At 40.0% G+C, this 17,845-nt stretch overlaps 1 protein-coding gene across 1 annotated transcript; it reads right to left on the bottom strand.

Annotated features, from left to right (window-relative positions):
* Nucleotides 1-50: 50 nt before the first annotated feature.
* Nucleotides 51-17,057, bottom strand: LOC119790926 (DEP domain-containing protein 7-like). Its single transcript, XM_038296694.1, has 12 exons — nucleotides 16,923-17,057; nucleotides 14,872-15,057; nucleotides 11,718-11,859; nucleotides 11,500-11,595; nucleotides 9,910-10,067; nucleotides 8,031-8,232; nucleotides 7,795-7,949; nucleotides 7,176-7,334; nucleotides 6,549-6,691; nucleotides 6,307-6,432; nucleotides 5,346-5,421; nucleotides 51-534 (listed from the first exon to the last, which is right to left on the bottom strand). Exons 1-12 carry the CDS (start codon nucleotides 16,987-16,989, stop codon nucleotides 317-319), a joined length of 1,728 nt encoding a protein of 575 aa, XP_038152622.1. The 5' UTR covers nucleotides 16,990-17,057; the 3' UTR covers nucleotides 51-316.
* Between the last annotated feature and the right edge of the window lie 788 nt (nucleotides 17,058-17,845).

Here is a 17,845-nt window from a genome sequence, read left to right as displayed (position 1 = left end):
CAGATTCTGACCTAAAACATGCCTCAGCTAAAAGAGAACAGAAAGGAAAAGAAGTTCAACAAAGTAACGTCTCACAATAATGGATTCAAATGTAAAACAAATGTTTCACGGTTGGTTCAGAACATCGCTGTTGGTTTAAATCTTAAAGCTCCATCAAATTAAAAGGTCATACTTTGGACATCTGAACCTAAGTGTGCAAAACAAATCAATACTCTGGTAATCCAGAGCCTTTGAGATGGGCTTCTCCTTTTTCCCCTCAACCTTCCTTCTGCAGCATCTGTCTTATTTTAGCATCTCTTCACGGAGAACCAGAACCCTACAGCTCTGTGGCAGCGGTCTCACCAAAGTACTGGTTATATATCTCTGGGTGGGATAAATAAAACTGTCTGAGGAGACGTCTTCTCTCCTTTGCCGACATCTTGTTATCCAGGTGAATGTTGTTCAGCAGTATCCATAATTCCTGGTTTGTGTTCTTCTTTAAAGAGTCGACGCCGATGGAGGCCTGCAGACCAAGAGAAGCGCCTGCAGGACAGACTGAAAAAAGCAAAAGATGGAAAGTCTTTATGAAGGTCAGTTTTTAAAACCTTTTGACTAAAACGTCAGAGGGAAATTAAACCAGCAGTGGTCAGATGAAGGACGGTAATCACAGGTTTTGAAAATGAAGCAAGAGGCTGGATAAAGAAGAAAGATCTTTGTTAAAATATTATTATAGTCTGAATTTTTCCTTGGCATTAGGCACCGGTCTGAGAAAAATTTCCATCATTTTCAGTTCTAAACTAAGGCTGGGCGTATGTCTGCAGCCTCTGGTGTTTGTTCTGCTCCCACCTTTTTCATTCGCTCTGAACCCTTCTTACTTCTTGGATCAGCAGATTGAGACGTTTCATCTCTCTTGTGTTTTTTTTTTATTTTCTGTCTTCGGTATAATAATTCCTGACTTTTTGAGTCCGATGCTAAAGCTGACAACAGTCACTGCTGCCTCCCTCTGGTTTGAGGGAAACTGATTGATCTGCCAAATTTGAAAAAGAATCCTTTAAAATAAATACTTTACCTGGAATATAATGTGGATCATAAATAAAATTTAAAGGACAAGTCCGGTCACATTCAGAATTCAAACTTCTGAAAGTACTTTAAATATGAAATTATTCCATCCTGTTCAATAACTGATCAGTGTTTTTAATTAAGAGTAATTTTCATTTAAATGTGCTTTACTGGAGGCATCCATGTTTGTCAAAGAACACTACTGCCACCTACTGGTTTGTGACGTCACGGTGCGGTATCGGCTGTTGATCAAGTCCCAGAGCTGTATCTGGTGTTTGTCACAACGCGCTATTATCCAAGTCATCTTGAAAACATTCTTCTTCCAAATGTTGGCTACATATTACGTGTTTTTTCTCTGGCCAGAAGTTCGATGGCAAATCCTCCCTCTTCAAGTTGGCGATCCAACGACCAACCCGTCCGTGGAGGATCAGGAATCAGAAAGGTGGAATAACTCTTTTTTTTCCCTTTTACCCGATGTATTCCAGCATCCAGCTGCCATGCACGTGGGCATTGTCAGTTTCACTATAGCTCTGGTGAATTTCAATGGTGAAGTCCTCTGGAAATCTTCAATAATTGTTGTTGATTGCAGATGTGTCTAGTAGTTCCCATTGATTTAGCTTGGAAAGCGGGGAGAATGGCGCTAGGCTTACCGCACCGTGACGTCACTGCTGGAAGATGGCAGGAGGGAGGGGTTACTATATTTGGGCAAAAATGGCCGCTCCCAGACTCAGTGATCGCGAAGAAAATTTTTTAAATTTTTTTACGATTAACGCCAAGTTCATTTACAGTTTTTCTCAAATGCTAAAACACAAAAGCCAATCCTCTAAACCAAATGGCCAGTTGTCTAAACACATTTACTAAATCTAGCCATCATTTTCCAATATCATAAACACATTTCACATGAAGACACAATTCACAAAACACAATCCTCCATTCACATAAATCAAACAAATTTTTCCTTGCTAAAACACAAGTTGCAAATGAACTCTGCTCATATTCTCAAATGAAAGCTCATGTGATGCAAAATGCTTGCCACAGTCAGCAATATTTGAACAAAATTAACATACCTGGCATCATTCATTACACACAACGACTCAAAATTTGAAAACACCTGTTGCTAATGCTGTGACCACATGTATAAAAGCAAGTTCAGAGTGCACAGTTTGCTGAAGATTCCAAACAAACACAATGGATGAAGGCAGAGTCAGGGGAAGAGGTAATCGCGTCAGAGGAGGGAGAAGAGCTGGCCAAGGAGGAAGAGGAGCAGGCCAGGGAGGAAGAGGAGCAGGCCAGGGAGGAAGAGGAGCAGGCCAGGGAGGAAGAGGAGGAGGCCAAGGAGGAAGAGGAGCAGGCCAGGGAGGAAGAGGAGGAGGCCAAGGAGGAAGAGGAGGAGGCCAACAAGGGAGAGAAGGTCCAGGAGGGAGAGCAAGACAACCTCGTACCATCATTACGGACGAGATGCGAGCAACAGTCATTGACCATGTCATTGTCCATGGCATGACAATGGCTGAAGCAGGACTAAGAGTCCGTCCAAACCTGAGTAGGTTCACCGTGGCCACCATTATCAGGACATTCAGACAACACAACAGGTATTGCACTCTATTGCTTTCTTTGTCACAATACAATTTTACAAGCCTGTGAAAGTAGTCTATTACAGTAGTTTCAAATCAGTTGTTACTGTATTGTAAAACATGTCAGTTGACGACACGTTTCTTTCTTTAGAGTTGAAAGAATGCCACATAGAGGTGGGCGGGTTGCCATATTTACAGCGGCACAAGAAACCCCCACTGTGGATATGGTTCGTGAGAACAACCTCATCAGACTCCGGGAGATCAGAGTCATTGACGATAATATGAACTTTGAGGGCATTGATGATGTCAGCTTGGCCACAATAGACCGAGTTCTCCGGCACCAAAAGATGCAGATGAAACAAGTCTATAGGGTTCCCTTTGAGCGAAACTCTGCACGACACAAAGACCTACGTTACGAGTATGTGCAAGTAAGTATACATCCATGTTCACAGTACAGTTAGTAAACATACTGTGTTGCTCAGTGGCCTACATTACTTCTGGACAATACAGTACGTAATATGCTACCTGATTGACTATTGCTCTGAACACCTGTGCACTTTCACATTTTCACAGAGGATATTACAGTTGGATGCGATGGCCAGACCTCATGAGTACCTCTTCCTGGATGAGGCTGGCTTCAACCTGCACAAACGAAGGCAAAGAGGCCGTAACATAATTGGCCAAAGAGCCATCACTGAGGTTCCTGGCCAACAGGGGTGTAATATTACTCTTTGTGCGGCCATGGGTTTGGAGGGGCTTGTCCACCGGCAGGCTGTCCTTGGGTCTTACAACACCCAACGTCTCCTAACCTTCCTAGAGGAGCTAAAAGATATCCTCCTAGACTGCCAACAACACCATCCTGGGCCCGAACATCCCATTTATGTGATCATTTGGGACAATGTACGCTTCCACATAACAAACCAAATCAGTGAGTGGTTTACCACCGACAGTAACCACTTTTTAAACGTCTGTCTGCCACCCTACTCCCCTTTCCTGAACCCTATAGAGGAGTTCTTCTCATCGTGGAGATGGAAGGTTTATGACAGACAACCATACACTAGAGAAAACCTCCTAAGGGCAATGGAGCTGGCATGTGTTGACATCCCAGTGGAGAACTTCCAAGGATGGATCCGCCATTCCAGCGCATTTTGGATGAGGTGATGTAGCCTGATGCAGCTCAGCGACATGATGCCGCACAGTGATTGTGGTGTAAATACTGTAAAATGAATTAAAAAAAACTGCACACCCTGATCATGTTTTCAAGAGTACTGTTGTGTGCAATAGATTCTGCTTTTGCAGTGAGTTGTGTTACAGTAGTGTACAGAATTTACTATAGATTAATACCCTTAATATGAAACTCACAAATCTAAATACCCAATCCTCTGCAGAACTCTAAGAAGATCCATAATTGTAAAGTTTCTAAAAATATGCATTGGCAGTAAAGAAACAAAGAACCTTCTCACAAATTGAGCATTGTGTTTTCAATTGTTTTGCTGTAGTGTGTAATGATGTGTATAGTGTTTACATTTTTGAAAGCTTCGAGCTGCTCTTTTGGTGTAAAAGTTTGAGTTTTGGAGGGAGAAGGTGTGGTTGTGTTTATGTAGCTTTAGAAAAGGGTGTTGTGTTTAGACATTGAAGAACATGGACGAAACGTTTGCGAAATATGTTTTAGCATTTGAGAAAAACTGTAATCACCGCAAACGTATTTGTTTTATATGACAGAGTATTAGGGCCAGGCTAGAGATATTTTTTCTTCTATTTCGAGAATAAAGTCATCATTAAACAACACATTTCAGAAAGAAAGCTTGGAGCTCCGCCCAGCAGATGACGGCCGACCAGCTCCACCAATCAGCAACCAGAGTCCACTTTGACATCCTGCCCAGTTTGATGCTGCTGCTAAAAGATTTCCACATTTGTCAAACCGATGCCAAAGTAGAACTACACATGATGCTGCACATTCCTCATTTTAGGGAAAAAAGTGCTTCTTGTTAGAGTTGTCATAAAATGCAACTTGTTTCTCATAATTTCATGACTTTATTTTCGAAATAGAATGAAAAAAATCTCTAGCCTTGCCCTAATACATCGTATTTGTATTAGGGCAAGGCTTTTGTAGGTATAAATAATGATCCATTGATTATTCTTTGCTGACCGGACTTTTCCTTTAATGGGTTGTTTGTCTGTAGGTAGGAGGTAAAAAACAAAAAGATTAAAATCTGTTCTGAACTTTTCAAGTAATCCTCAATATGGACAAACGCAGCTGAAAACAAATCGCAGATGCACTGCAAAAAAAATTTAATCTTAAGTCATTTTTTCTCAAAATAAGTAGATTTTTTCTTAAACTAAGGAGGTACTGAAACACTTTGCCAATGAAACAAAACAATTTACATCTAAAATAAGAAAAAAATTATTGCATCGTCTTATTTCAAGTGCATAATATTTAATGTTATTTTAAAAATAAAAAAGAAAAGAAAAAATATCATCCCATTGGCTGATCATCTTATTTACCTACTCAAATTAAAGGGAAATATTTTTAATATAAGAAATGTTACTTATTTCTAGATTGTTTTTGCAGTGTGTCATTAGAAGTTTGTCAATAATAGTTTTGCAGAAATGTATGGATAAATAAAATATCATGAAACTGATGTAAACAAAAGTAGGAAATAAGTGAAATACGTATCATTCTGCTTAGAAAATGTTGATTTACAGTCAGATCTGTTGTTTTTAGGTATTTTTTACCTGTAACTTCAGAGCTTGTGCCCTGAGAGAGGCTGTGCAGCTTCTCACTGATGACTTTAAGCAAAGAGCCTGGTGTCTGAAACAGGAGAAACCAACACAACTCAAATCACACATTTAGATTTTGCTCAAGATTTATTACTATTTTTACAGTTAAAAAAAAAATAACTTGGGTAGATTAGCTCTGAAATAGAAACGATTCAAGCAGAATAAAGGGGCCGAAACCAGTCAGTGCGAGATTTGATAAAGAAACTATTTAGGAATGTTTTAGTTACGTTTATTTGAAATGAAATACATTTTCCGATGAATGGAGAGAAAATACGTAAAATTTAAGAAATGAGAAGAGAAGCACTGGAAAAAATCAAAATCTAGATAAGTCATTTTTCCTTAAAATAAGTGCATTTGTTCTTGGATTAAGAAGGTAAAAGCGAAATTTTGCCAATGGAACAAGACAATTTACACTTAAAATAAGAAAACACAATTGTATTGTCTTGGTTCAAGTGCATATTATCTAATTAACATATTTTAAGAGTAAAAACACTCATCCAATTTGCAAACTTTCTCATTTAGCTACTCGAATTAAGGATAAATACACAAAATTTAAGACATTTTTACTTATTTCTAGATTGTTTTTCCAGTGAGCTTTGTAAACCTTCCGAAAACTTAAAGAACTATTGATCAAATCCGCTGGAAATGTTTAAAGGAAACTCTTGGAGGGAAAACATGAGGAATATAGGCCTGAATTAAACAATTTACAGCTCTGTGTATCAAATCAAAATGGCTTAATCACTTTACTGAAATGACTTGATGCCAACTTTCAGAAGATTTTCTGTACAGTCAGTCTACAATCTGGGTTTTTGTGATTAACGATGTATAATTAAGGCATCGATTTTTGTTTTGGGTGTCATTTTAAAGATGAAAGCGTCACTTCAAACTCTGAGCTCGTCTGATGGGAAAATACCACCTTAAATATTTCCTCTATGTTGCTCAGCATGAAGACCAGCAGCAGATCCTCCTTCTCCTTTGGGAAAGTCTTGCTGTGAAGTATCGCCTTGCAGAAGGACTTCTTTACAGCGAGCCTGTTCTCCATCTGCAGACAAACCTTCATATCAGTTAACAGACCAACAGATTTCCATCTCTGCATATTGCTTTGCTTTCACCATGTTTAAATGGACCCTTTCAAAACAGAACCTGTCCAGTTTTCACCTCCTTGTCCACATTCACCGCCTTCGGTTCAGCTGCTGATGACATGAAGGTCAACAACCTGCGCAGCTCTTCTCTTCTGTTAGGGGCAAGTAGCTTCAGACACAGCTGCAGAGCCTCCAGAGCCTTATCCAACTTTGCATTCACTGTAAAACATCAGAATGAACAGAACATTTAGATTTCTCTTATTTCATATATGATTTATCCCATTTACTCTCTATTAAAGTTTTTCACTCAGTCAGTTTCACCTGCAAGGCCACACAACACCTGAGTGAGGGGTGTTTGTAGATAAGGCATACTTATTCCCATAACAAGCCAGATTCTTTCTCACAATTTATTCATAACATGTTACTGTTTAACCAAAGTTTCTGTAAGTTGTTTTGACTCTGACTACTTTCCATTTTTGTAAGTAAGGGGAATGACTGCGGTCCAGATCGGAACAGGGCTAATTACTCTAAAATAAGTGCCGTATGATGAACTATTCTCTCTTTGCAAAGATAAAATAAAGCGCCGACTGAGAGAAAAATCCATCGATCTCCGTTTATTTAACTGGAGTAAATGGTTGAATACTTGTTTCCCCACTACAAAGAACCATAGCGACCTCCAACCAGCAGGCCCCTGCTTTCATACCCAGCAGGTCGGTGATGGCCGCGTGGACGTCCGTCATGTTCTGCGGCAGGAGAGGAGACCTGGCTGTGTCGCTGTAGTGTCTGACCAGAGTCCTGTACAGCTGCAGCTTCCACTGGGCCAGACTGGGAGTGAGACCAGTTTGATCATCACTGCTGGGACCTGCAGCAGACAGGCTGAGCGTTTAATGAGGTAATTATTGCTGAGGTTTACTTTCAGCTGTGTTTTTGGCCAAAACTGGACTAATTAGGCAAGGCAAGTTATTTGTATATCACAAGCACTTTGAATTGACTTTGAACTGAACTGGGATTCCCAGTTCAGTTCAAAGTCAATTCAAAGGGCTTTACATGAATTAAACACTTGAATTAGGGGTGCCAGGGACATGTTAATATTACCCGTTTGTCATTTGTGAGTCTTTACTTCTGAAACTTTTATTGTTTGTTTAATTACTACATGGTGATTTTTTTTTCTCAAAACACTCCCATTTTGCACAAAGGAAATGTTTAACATTTTGTTTTCATCTATCTGATGCACCTGTTCCTGCTAAATAAAAATAATTGTGACAAATATTTAGAGTCCCACCCCCCAATCGTCTGATATGTTATATGATGCAAGAACTTGCCTCCATCTTGAATGCTGCTACCTTCCTGTGGTTGTTGCTCATCGCTCTCCTTTTCTGGACGGAAACAGGGAGGCAGCTCTCTGCTCAGCTCTGCCACCAGCTGGTCAGGCAGGAAGTCCAAACAGTCCAGAGCTCTGGAGAGCCACTCATCGCTCCTGAGAAACACAGACGACCTAAATTCTAAACTCCATCTCTGACCATCTGATCAGTAGGAATTTTACTCCAATTAGACCTACTGGGAGTCCCTGAAGGCCTTTAGGATCCATCTGTCCAGCTGGTTATTGCTGGAGATCAGGTCGGGCTTACCATGAGCCACCATGCTGGTTTGAGGGGGTGCGGGGGGGTTCTGACAGCACTGGAGAACTCCTTCCAGCAGGGGGAGCTCAACAATTTGTAAGAGCCTGAGCAGGGTCTGCTCCTGACACACCTCATTAACCACTGAGAAGGAAAAACAGACCAATCAATCCCTCAAGAAGACAAATTAAAGTTCTACGTTTGTTTTATTTCTAGATACAAGAGAAAATAGTTACTAAGATGTGTCGCCGTTTTCCCAAAGTCTGATGGAAGACCAAAATGTCGAAGACACAGACGTCCATCCCCGCGAACACTGGGACGGAACTCAATGGGAAAGCAAAGGATTCTGATTTCTGATTTCAACCGTTGCGAATATTAGCTGCGACATATGATTCAAGATGATATGAACGAAAAAATTTGATTGACAGATGACCGTTGATATATGATTGGCCGAATTTAGGTGTTCAGGCTGACGTAGAACTAACTGGCCTGCAGAAGATAACAAAAAAAAAAAAAAATTTTAAAAAAGGATTTTTTTTAAATAGAAATGTTCTAAATTTTGGGACAATATGGTCTGACAAAGAGTACATTTAGGCTACGTTCACACTGCAGACTGAAGTGACCCAAATCAGATTTTTTTTGCCCATATGCGACCTGGATCTGATCTTTTCATGGCAGTCTGAACAACACAGATCCGATTTTTTCCAATGCCCAGGCCGCTTGGCTATGTGGTCCTGAATCCGATATGAATCTGATCTTTTCAAATGCGACTCGTGTCTAAACGGCCAGGTCGGATTCATCCGACCTGAACGCCACTAATACCCGACAAAGGTAAAGATTCTGGGTCTTGCTATGAAGAAGTGGCAAGAAAAACAACAACCATGGCAGACAATGATGCTGAGAGCAGTATTTATGTTTAACCATATTGAAAAGATTGTGTTTTTATGGTTGGAAAAGACCGCTAGATGCGCGCCGGAACTACCATCCATGTTTACTTCCGTAAACACAGAGCACGCTGGCATGTGACGTCATTGCGTCCTCTACTGCGCATGCGGGATCCTTGCGTTGTATGACTGCAGTTCACACAGGAGATAACATACTAGTCGCATATATTTGGAAATATGAACGGCAATGCAAAAAACAATCGGATTTCACAAAAAAATCGGAATTGAGCATCAAGGCCTGCAGTGTGAACGTAGCCTTATATACATGTTTGAGCCAGAATGATTTGACATTTAAATATAATTTCCTGATGACTTTAAAAGTCATTAGGATATACAATTCTACGGAGTAAGCATGAGCATTCAAATAAATAATAAAAGTCAAGAAGCCCCTTCAGCCACAGCTCCTGGAAGCAGGAGGCCCAGAACACAGCCTGGTGGGATTCCAGGTCACCAGCCCATCTTAGGATGGTAGAAAACCTCCCAGACCTTTCCTCTTCACCCTCCCTACATGTCTGGGTTTGTCTGGCAGCCTTGCCTCACCCACAGGAGCTACTGTTCTAATACCAACCAACATTGTCCAATGCCTCACCCAAAATGAAGACATTTTGCAATAATACAAAAAAGCCAAACTTCTTTTCCTAAAGCAAGCTTGTTTTGGTAACTTAGGTCAATTGGATATAGATCTGTAAATATTGGATATGGAGGTGCTCCAGGTGGTGGAATGGGAGGGGTCCCTCAGAGGATCTGCTCCAACATGAAGACAGGAACATGGATAGAGGCTCTGATCAGGTTTAAGAGCTGCTGTGTGGGTGAATAAAACCATCTGCATGTGCGTGAAAAACTGAAAACAAAAAGCACACATATGCAGTTAGCTTACAGGACTGTGGTAAAGCTGGGTCCTTCTGCTCTTTGCTTGGACCGTCCACTGGATACTCCGTCGTCCCCTTAGTGGTGAAACCAGACCTGAGGTGGCAGATCTTCTCAGGTGTCTTCAGAACTGTGGCAGGGATGGACATGTCCACCTGTTTTCCAAGCCTGAGAAGTTACACACAGATATGATGGACAGTACTCTGTCTGATGGAGACATTCTACATGTGATCTGAAAGCGTAGATATACACATCCAGAGTTAGCTTTAGCTATCAGGGCTGTTTCAAGGAATTTGGGGGCCCCAAAGTGTTACAACCCTTGAGGTGCATACATACATGCATGTATGTGTGTATATATATATATATATATATATATATATATATATATATATATATATATATATATATAAAAAGCTAAATATCAACATTAACCGTCCGTTTTCTACAAGTAGAATAACCGTTTATTTGTCTAAAATCTCTATGAAAGTCATTTTTTAGGATTGTTCCTTTTGTCCTCCTCTGCCCTCAGATCTTAATAAAAAGATAAAAATAAGCTGAGACTATTTTGTCACCTTGTTAAATGTCAGAGCTCAGTCTGTCTTAGAAGGCAGCAATTTCCTTACAGACTGACAATGATTGTTTTGTACTTTCGGCTACTTTAGATCGCAAATGAAATGTAAAATAATAGTAAATAATGGTAATAATATGTTGAGACATATGTTGATTGTTCTCACTAGAACTAAGACAGCTGAGCACATCAGCCTGGTTCTGAAGTTCTTCCACTGGCTCCCTGTCGCTCAGAGAATAGACTTTAAAATTCTAGAAATCCCAGAATAGATCAGCATCTTAATCCATCACAGATCTGGTGTCAGTGAATCAACCTCCCAGACCACTCAGGTCTTCTCGTTCCATTCTGTCCATCCAGAACTAGAACCAAACATGAAGAAGCAGCATTAATTCCTGTGCTCCAATGATCTGGAACAAACTCCCTGGAAAAGTGATGAAAGCCTGAGTTTTTAAGTCTAAGTTAAAAACCAAATTGTTTAGAAGTGTGTAGAGCTATTTTCTTTCCCCCGAAGCTGTAGTTTATTTTCTTTGTGCGACGGTTGATTAACTAATTCACAAAAGTAATTTAAAATACTTGTGAGTATGTTTATTTTCCTCCCGGAGGTTTTGATATTAATATGACGCGATACCATGATGCTTACTGTTTAGATTTGACAATGAGGTCTAGAGGGACAAGCCTTAGGTCAAATGAAGTAAAAAAATAAAATAAAAAAAGGTTGAGTTGACAAACAGCAACAGAAGTTCTACAACTTTTCAATTTAGTTTCAATTGAGTTTATTTCTATAGCGCCAAATTCACAACACATGACATCTGAAGGCACTTTACAATTCAACTCAATCATACTGAAATAGTGTTTTCTATCTAATGAAAACCAGTTGACTGCATTGACTCATTGACTGGAAAGCAATCTTGCACACTAAGCAAGCTTGTAGTGACAGTGGAGAGGAAAAGCTCTGTTTTAACAGGGAATTGCTGTGGAAAATAACTTTTTCCACAGCAAATAATTGTTGATTTAACTTAAATATATGCCTACCCATCTGAAGGCGACCTGCAGAACAGCTCTTGGATTCCATTCATGAGTGAGCCTCGTTCCAACTCCTCAACCGAAGGTAAACGGCTGCCTGCAAACCTGTGTGAGAAGATTAAAAGTTTTCTAAAAGACTCCTCTGTCGGCACATTTAGCCCTAATTTGGGGGAAGGGATGCTCAAAATGAAGGAAACTGGATTTGCATGTTTCTCTGAGGATCTAACCTGTACAGAGCATTCCTACTGTCCTCAAAAGCATCCTGCTTCTTTTTTCTGCTGAGCACTTTTGTTCCCACGGCCTCAAACACATCACAGTCCATCAGAGCCTGGCACACACACGCCACCTTTTCCCGAGTGATGCTGGCACCTTGAGGTTTTGTTCAAACACATCACAAAAACGGATTTTTAGACATTCGAGTTAAAATTAGTTAAAATTCATTTCAAAAACACTCAACACGATTGGACAACTTTGTACGATGAAAGCCAATTCTTTGCTGAAATACAGACATAGGTCCATGAAACAGTGTTTAAAATGACCAACAGGGTGAGCAGCTGATTTTTACTGTGAATTCTGTCGAGTCCTTCAGCTTCCTGGGTACCACTATCACTCAGGAGCTCAAGGGGGAGATTCACCTCGCCGCAAAGAGGATGCTCAACCCTTACACTGTTATCACTAAGTCCATAATCATCATCCATCAAAACAATCATAGGTTCCAGTCTGGGTTGCTGCAGCCTCCATCAAAGACGAGGCCAAGCTGCAGCGGTGGCTACAACTAGGGGTGTGCAAAATAATCGTCATGATGATGCATCGTGATTCTAATTTTCATGATCTACTGCATCGATTCTTGACGCCAAGTATCGATTATTAATTCTAAAAAATGAATAAATAAAATTGCATGAATGGTTGGCGAACATCAGCCAAAAACAAGTGGAATACAACTTCCAGTCCAGCAGATGTCGCTGCGGATGTGTTGACGTACGCTGCCTTGTGTCATAAGCATTTCCGGCCGCGGGATACTGCGCCGAGTCATTCAAAACAAAACATGGAGGAGATTGAGAAACTTCGTCCGGCTCCATCACATTTCAAATCCGATGTTTGGAAGCATTTTGGTTTTAAAAACAAAGGTAAAAATGAAGTTGATATGACGCACGCAATTTGCAAACACTGCTACACCAGAATTAAATACTGTGGGAACACAACGAACCTAAAAACACACATGCAGAGGCGCCATCCAGAATATCAAGAGCCGCCAGCGCCGCAAAATGTGCTTAAACAAACAACTTTCGATTGCAAGCTAGCCCTCAACGAGTTCATTTGCCAGGATTTGTGACCATATAGTGTGGTGGAGAACCGTGGGTTCAAAAAAATTATCAGCACACTGGAGCCTCGTTATATAATCCCGAGCTGAAAACAGTTCACTGAAGTATTAGTCCCACAGATTTATGATGAGGTGTTGTTATAATGGCAGCTACTTCCAAAATGTTTTCATTTCATTGAGTTGAAGGACCACTGAGGCCATGATTATCCTTATTTTGTTATTTTTAGTTTTATAAATCCTAAGCACTTTTTGTCAATGTGTCCACTCCAGAAATAGTAATATTTGTGTCCAGTTACAGTAATACTTGTTTTTATGGCAACATCTCCAAAAGTAATTTCAATAAATACAGCTATGTATGAATGCAGTTGCTTTCAGTTATTTATCAACTGGAAGACACTACCCAGATCATACTCAGCCAGTCAGTCACTGGTAATGGCTGTATTTTTTTCTAACAGTGTTCAGTGAAAATATTGCAATGCATCGCAATAATTCAAGTATCGTGATGCATCTTGATAGAATCGCATTGTGGCCTGTGAATCATGATTCGAATCGAATCGTGACTTCTTCGGCAATACCCACCCCTAGCTACAACCTCCCGTCCCTGCAGGAGGATGCTCTAAAATGTCAACATTCTGGTCCTCCAAAGAATGTCCTTTGTCCATCAGGTGTAGATGTAGCGCAGAGTCTTGTCCAGAGGAGGGCGCTCTTCTGTGTTGGGCCATGCGTCTGTGGAGAGGTTGTTTAGTTTCTACAATATAAAGATCAGAGCATTCCTCGCTGCGTTGAACTGCTCTGATCTTTATATGGAAGAAACAAAACAACCTGTCCACAGACGGAAACACAGATTTATGTGTTTCTGCTAAATGTTCTTTTTGAATAGTTTCTGGCAACAAAGCATTTTCCTGAGCAAATATTTTAAAAGCATCCTTAAACAGAATATATAGAGGAGCTGAGGAGGAGGCAGGATGAAAGCTGCAGATGTTTGGTTTCCAATGAACAGGACTTCATTATAAACATTAATGGTTTGAATAGTTCAGACTTATGTGATTATTGATTTGTTTGGACACGTTCTTAATCTACTCCTTGTTCCAGGACATGGCAGCAGGGGGCAGATTTAGGGAATTTGGGGCCCTAGACAAAGACAGGCAGGGGGCCCTCTGAATAGAGAAGACAACACATAAAACAGACCTACAGATAGAGAAATGTTAATAGAATAGACATCCATTATCTGTTCTAGGTTGTGTCCCTCTCTTCTTGTCCCTTTTCTTCTTGTTTTCCTCTCTATGTTTTGTACTCAGCTGACTTTTCATGCTGTCTCTAAAGGAATGAAAGATTTTTTCCAAGCACTAAGCTCACTTAGCTGATTGCTCCTTCCTGTGTTTCCAAAAAGGCCAAAGTAAATAACCCAGTCCTTCTTTTCACTGTAGACAAGCCATGATCTGCTTCTCTGTTCTCCATTTTTCATTTGGATGAAATAATAGCTGCATGAATCATGACAGCAGACAAGATAGAGGAGAGCAGGAGGCGGGGTTACCAATCTACTTGCTCTGGAGAGCAGAGTTCGCTGCTTTTAGATGTTGTCTCCAAAGTCTCCAGTAGCAGAAAAAAGTCGCTAGATTTGGCGCTAGGAGCTTTTTAGAAATCAAAGTGCTAGAGGGGTCTGAAAAGTGGCTAAATATAGCGACTAAAGCGCTAAGTTAGCAACACTGCTCTTTGCATGGTTTGTTTTCAAGTCTGTTTGGACCTTTCTGAACATGTGCAGCAAATGGACTGATCCAATATGGTGGACACTGATGGGGGGGGGGGGGGGGCTGAGACACACTTATTATAAGTGTTCTGATGGCATTTTAGCGAAAGGATCTTTATCAAAAACATAATTAATGTGCACAAATAAGAAATAGCTGTATTAACCAAACATGTAAACAGAGTTTTATGGGGCCCCCAGGAACTTGGGGCCCTAGGCACCTGCCTAGTATTGCCTAATGGTAAATCCCTGCCTGCATGACAGCATAACGAAGAGGTGGCAGGTCTAACAACTGGAGGGAAACAAACTCACTCACCCTCAAATCCCTCAGCTTTGGTAATATGTTCTATCAGAACATCCACGGCCTCTGATCCGAGGAAACAGTCGCTGTGGGACCTGAGGTGGACCAGGCGGCGCTTCACCGTCACATTAGACCTAAAGTGGGAGATGAGGCTGCTCCACATGGACGACGCCTGGGTTGGTTTAACAGCCACTATTGGAGCTGAGAGGAAAAAAGTACCACAGGAACAAGGTATTTTTTCCATTATGCAAAATTTCATGTAATCATTTATTTTTTAACTATAAAAAAGATATAATGAAGCTTGAATAATTAATCATATATTTTCCTGTCCTAATATAGGACTGATTTATGTAACATTGAAATCAAAGCTCCTAGAACTATACAGAAAAGTATTCTTTCAATATTTAGCATAACTTGAAAAACTCGATGACAAAAAAGGAAAAGTTGTCAAAAAACAAAAGTTTTGATTAAATTTCTAACGCCGATTTTTTTTACTGCAAAAAACTATAGGAGCTCATGGAAAAGTGCAGCAAAGTAAATGTTCAGCATTTTGCCTAATATTACTTAAAAATGAAAATGCAATGATTGAATTTCTAACAACATACAGCAGCTCCTGGGAATGTGTGGCGAGTGGACTTTCCATAAATTAGGTCAGTTTGAGACACTGGTGAAAATAAAACAGTAATTATTGTTTAAAAGCATGTTTGGACTTAATTTGTACGTCTGGAAAAAAAGCCGCTTTAATAAGGCTGTAAAATAACTAAAGTGGAAAGGCTCTGTGAATACTTTACAGACGCATTGCATCTATGGAATATTATCTCAATAAAAAAACCATATAGTATCAGATTTAATGTAAAGAAAAATAGATCCAAACAATATTAGTTTTACTTTTAGCGCCGTTCTGTTAACATTAAAAAGCTTTGAACCTACATTTGTTTTAAACATCTTAAAACTTTCTCTATAGTTATGAGGAACCATTGTGGAAGCTATAGAGAGCAGCAGATTTCAGTCCACTGAGCTGATGTTTAAGCGGTTAATGTCCGCCGTGTTTCAGGAGTCTTTACATTAAACACATTAACATGCCGGTTGTCTCACATGTCCTGGATCTCTCTGTATGAAGCTTTGACTCCAGCTGTGGTGGACGTTTTCTTAACCGTCTCAGAAACTCTCATGTGGGCTTTTCTTCACATCTAGATCCTGCAGTTATCCAAGTTACTTTTCACCGTTTTTCTACTAGTTTTTCCCTCCACTCAATTTTCCATTAGGACATCCAGAAACTGCTCTCAGTAAAACTCATCTTCTTTATCAATTACCCTGATTAGGGGTTTAAAATGTCTGTCTATCTTCCTCCCTTTTTTTGCCATTTTCTTTCTTTAAAAGTATATATATTTTTTATTTTGCTTGATGAAAATCCAAATGTTTTAAAAGCTGCAGGTTTTATGGGCTGTAAACTATGATCATCTGTCTGCCTCAGCAGATGGCCGCTCACACTGAGCCTGGTTCTGCTGGAGGTTTCTTCCTGTTCAAAGGGAGTTTTTCCTCTCCACTGTTGCTACAAGCATGCTCAGTGTGAGGGATTGCTGAAGAGTCAATGAGTCAATGCAATCAGCTGGTTTTCCTTAGATAGAAAACTTTGAATCAATCTGACTGGATGATCGGGTGAACTGGAAAGTGACCTGAGATGACATGATGTGAATTGGAGCTATAAACTGAATTGTTAATCTAAATTAACAAACCCTGTAGGAATATGTAAGTGTATGTTTAATGAAGGTAGTAGTTTATTTTTTTAATCAAATGACTAGGATAAACCTTTAGGGATACTTTCATCAAATAAACACTTGATTTGTACAGTTAGAGAAGTCAGAGCTGAACTTATTGTTTGGACAAACTTCAGGTTTTGGCCTAAGGCAGAAAAACATTGAAACCTCTTCATACTCATAAAATTTAAACAACCTTCTCCTTCATTGATGTCATTAAACATGACAGAAAGGCCCCTGGCCGTGTAGAGAGGCCTCCTGCAGCTAACAAACATCCATAGGAAGCCTAAAAGTTGCTCATTAACTCACCTTGAGGACGAACACACAGTTTCTCTGCTAGATTCAAGGCAGCAGCTCGCTCCTTGATTGATGACATGTTTCTGAGAAGTTAGACCCGCTGCAGGAGAACCTAGAGCTGTGGAGGAGAAATGCTCAAACACGTTGAGACTAAATACAAAACAAAAACCCTGTGGGTGTTATACGATATTTAGCCAGTAGATGGCAGCAGATACAGAGTAATCTTAAACCTGCAGTGAAGGAACTCAGGTTTGCAGCTGATCGTTAGAAATGGGAGCTATTGACAGGTGCTCAGTCTGTTCAACCAGACCCCCCCCCCACTACTAACACTTCATTACCTCACTCTGTTCAATCAGACCCCCCACCACCACTAACACTTCACTATCAGCTCTCACTTACAATAAAGTCACACTCGCAGCTGTGGAAGGCCCCTTGATTAAAGCCCAGCGCCCATTGATCTATTTATTCACTGGATCGCTGATTGCCCGTTGGTAGTACGGGGTTTAGGTGAGGCCACCGGCCGCCATATTGGTACTCCCTAGTTAGACTGCTCGCAATGTAAACAATCTTTGAGCTACAGCATCGAATAACGATGATGTTCTCATTTTCAGGGAGCCTACGACTTTTAAAATAAAGATAAATTCATTACTTTGACAGACTGGCTGTTTCATAGCATCAATAGATAACTTTAACTAAGAATAAAAAAAAATATATATATAGGCCCATTACATTGCAGAGTCATTATGAAGTTAATGAAGTCTATAAATCATCTAATATAACATATTATACAAATCAATCCAACAAAATTAATGTTAATGGAGCAGAATAATACAGGTGTGCCAAAAGTGATAAATTGATGTTGTACATAATAATATAAATATATTTATTATATTGTTATGGAAATTACATCTTACATGTCTGATAATGCAGACTAT

This window comes from Cyprinodon tularosa, unplaced genomic scaffold (assembly GCF_016077235.1).
Source record: "Cyprinodon tularosa strain WSP-4 unplaced genomic scaffold, ASM1607723v1 ctg375, whole genome shotgun sequence".
NCBI lineage: Eukaryota > Metazoa > Chordata > Actinopteri > Cyprinodontiformes > Cyprinodontidae > Cyprinodon > Cyprinodon tularosa.
Note: the sequence above shows the minus strand (reverse complement) of the source record. Positions and strands in the feature narration are given on the sequence as shown.

Excerpts from the sequence above, each read along its gene's own strand:
- LOC119790926 (XM_038296694.1), bottom strand. The coding sequence starts at position 16,989 with ATGTCATCAATCAAGGAGCGAGCTGCTGCCTTGAATCTAGCAGAGAAA. Across the intron at positions 7,335-7,794 it reads TAGCAGCATTCAAGATGGAG|GTCCCAGCAGTGATGATCAA; the intron begins GCAAGTTCTTGC and ends TGTCTGCTGCAG. Across the intron at positions 5,422-6,306 it reads ACATAGAGGAAATATTTAAG|ACACCAGGCTCTTTGCTTAA; the intron begins GTGGTATTTTCC and ends CTCCTGTTTCAG.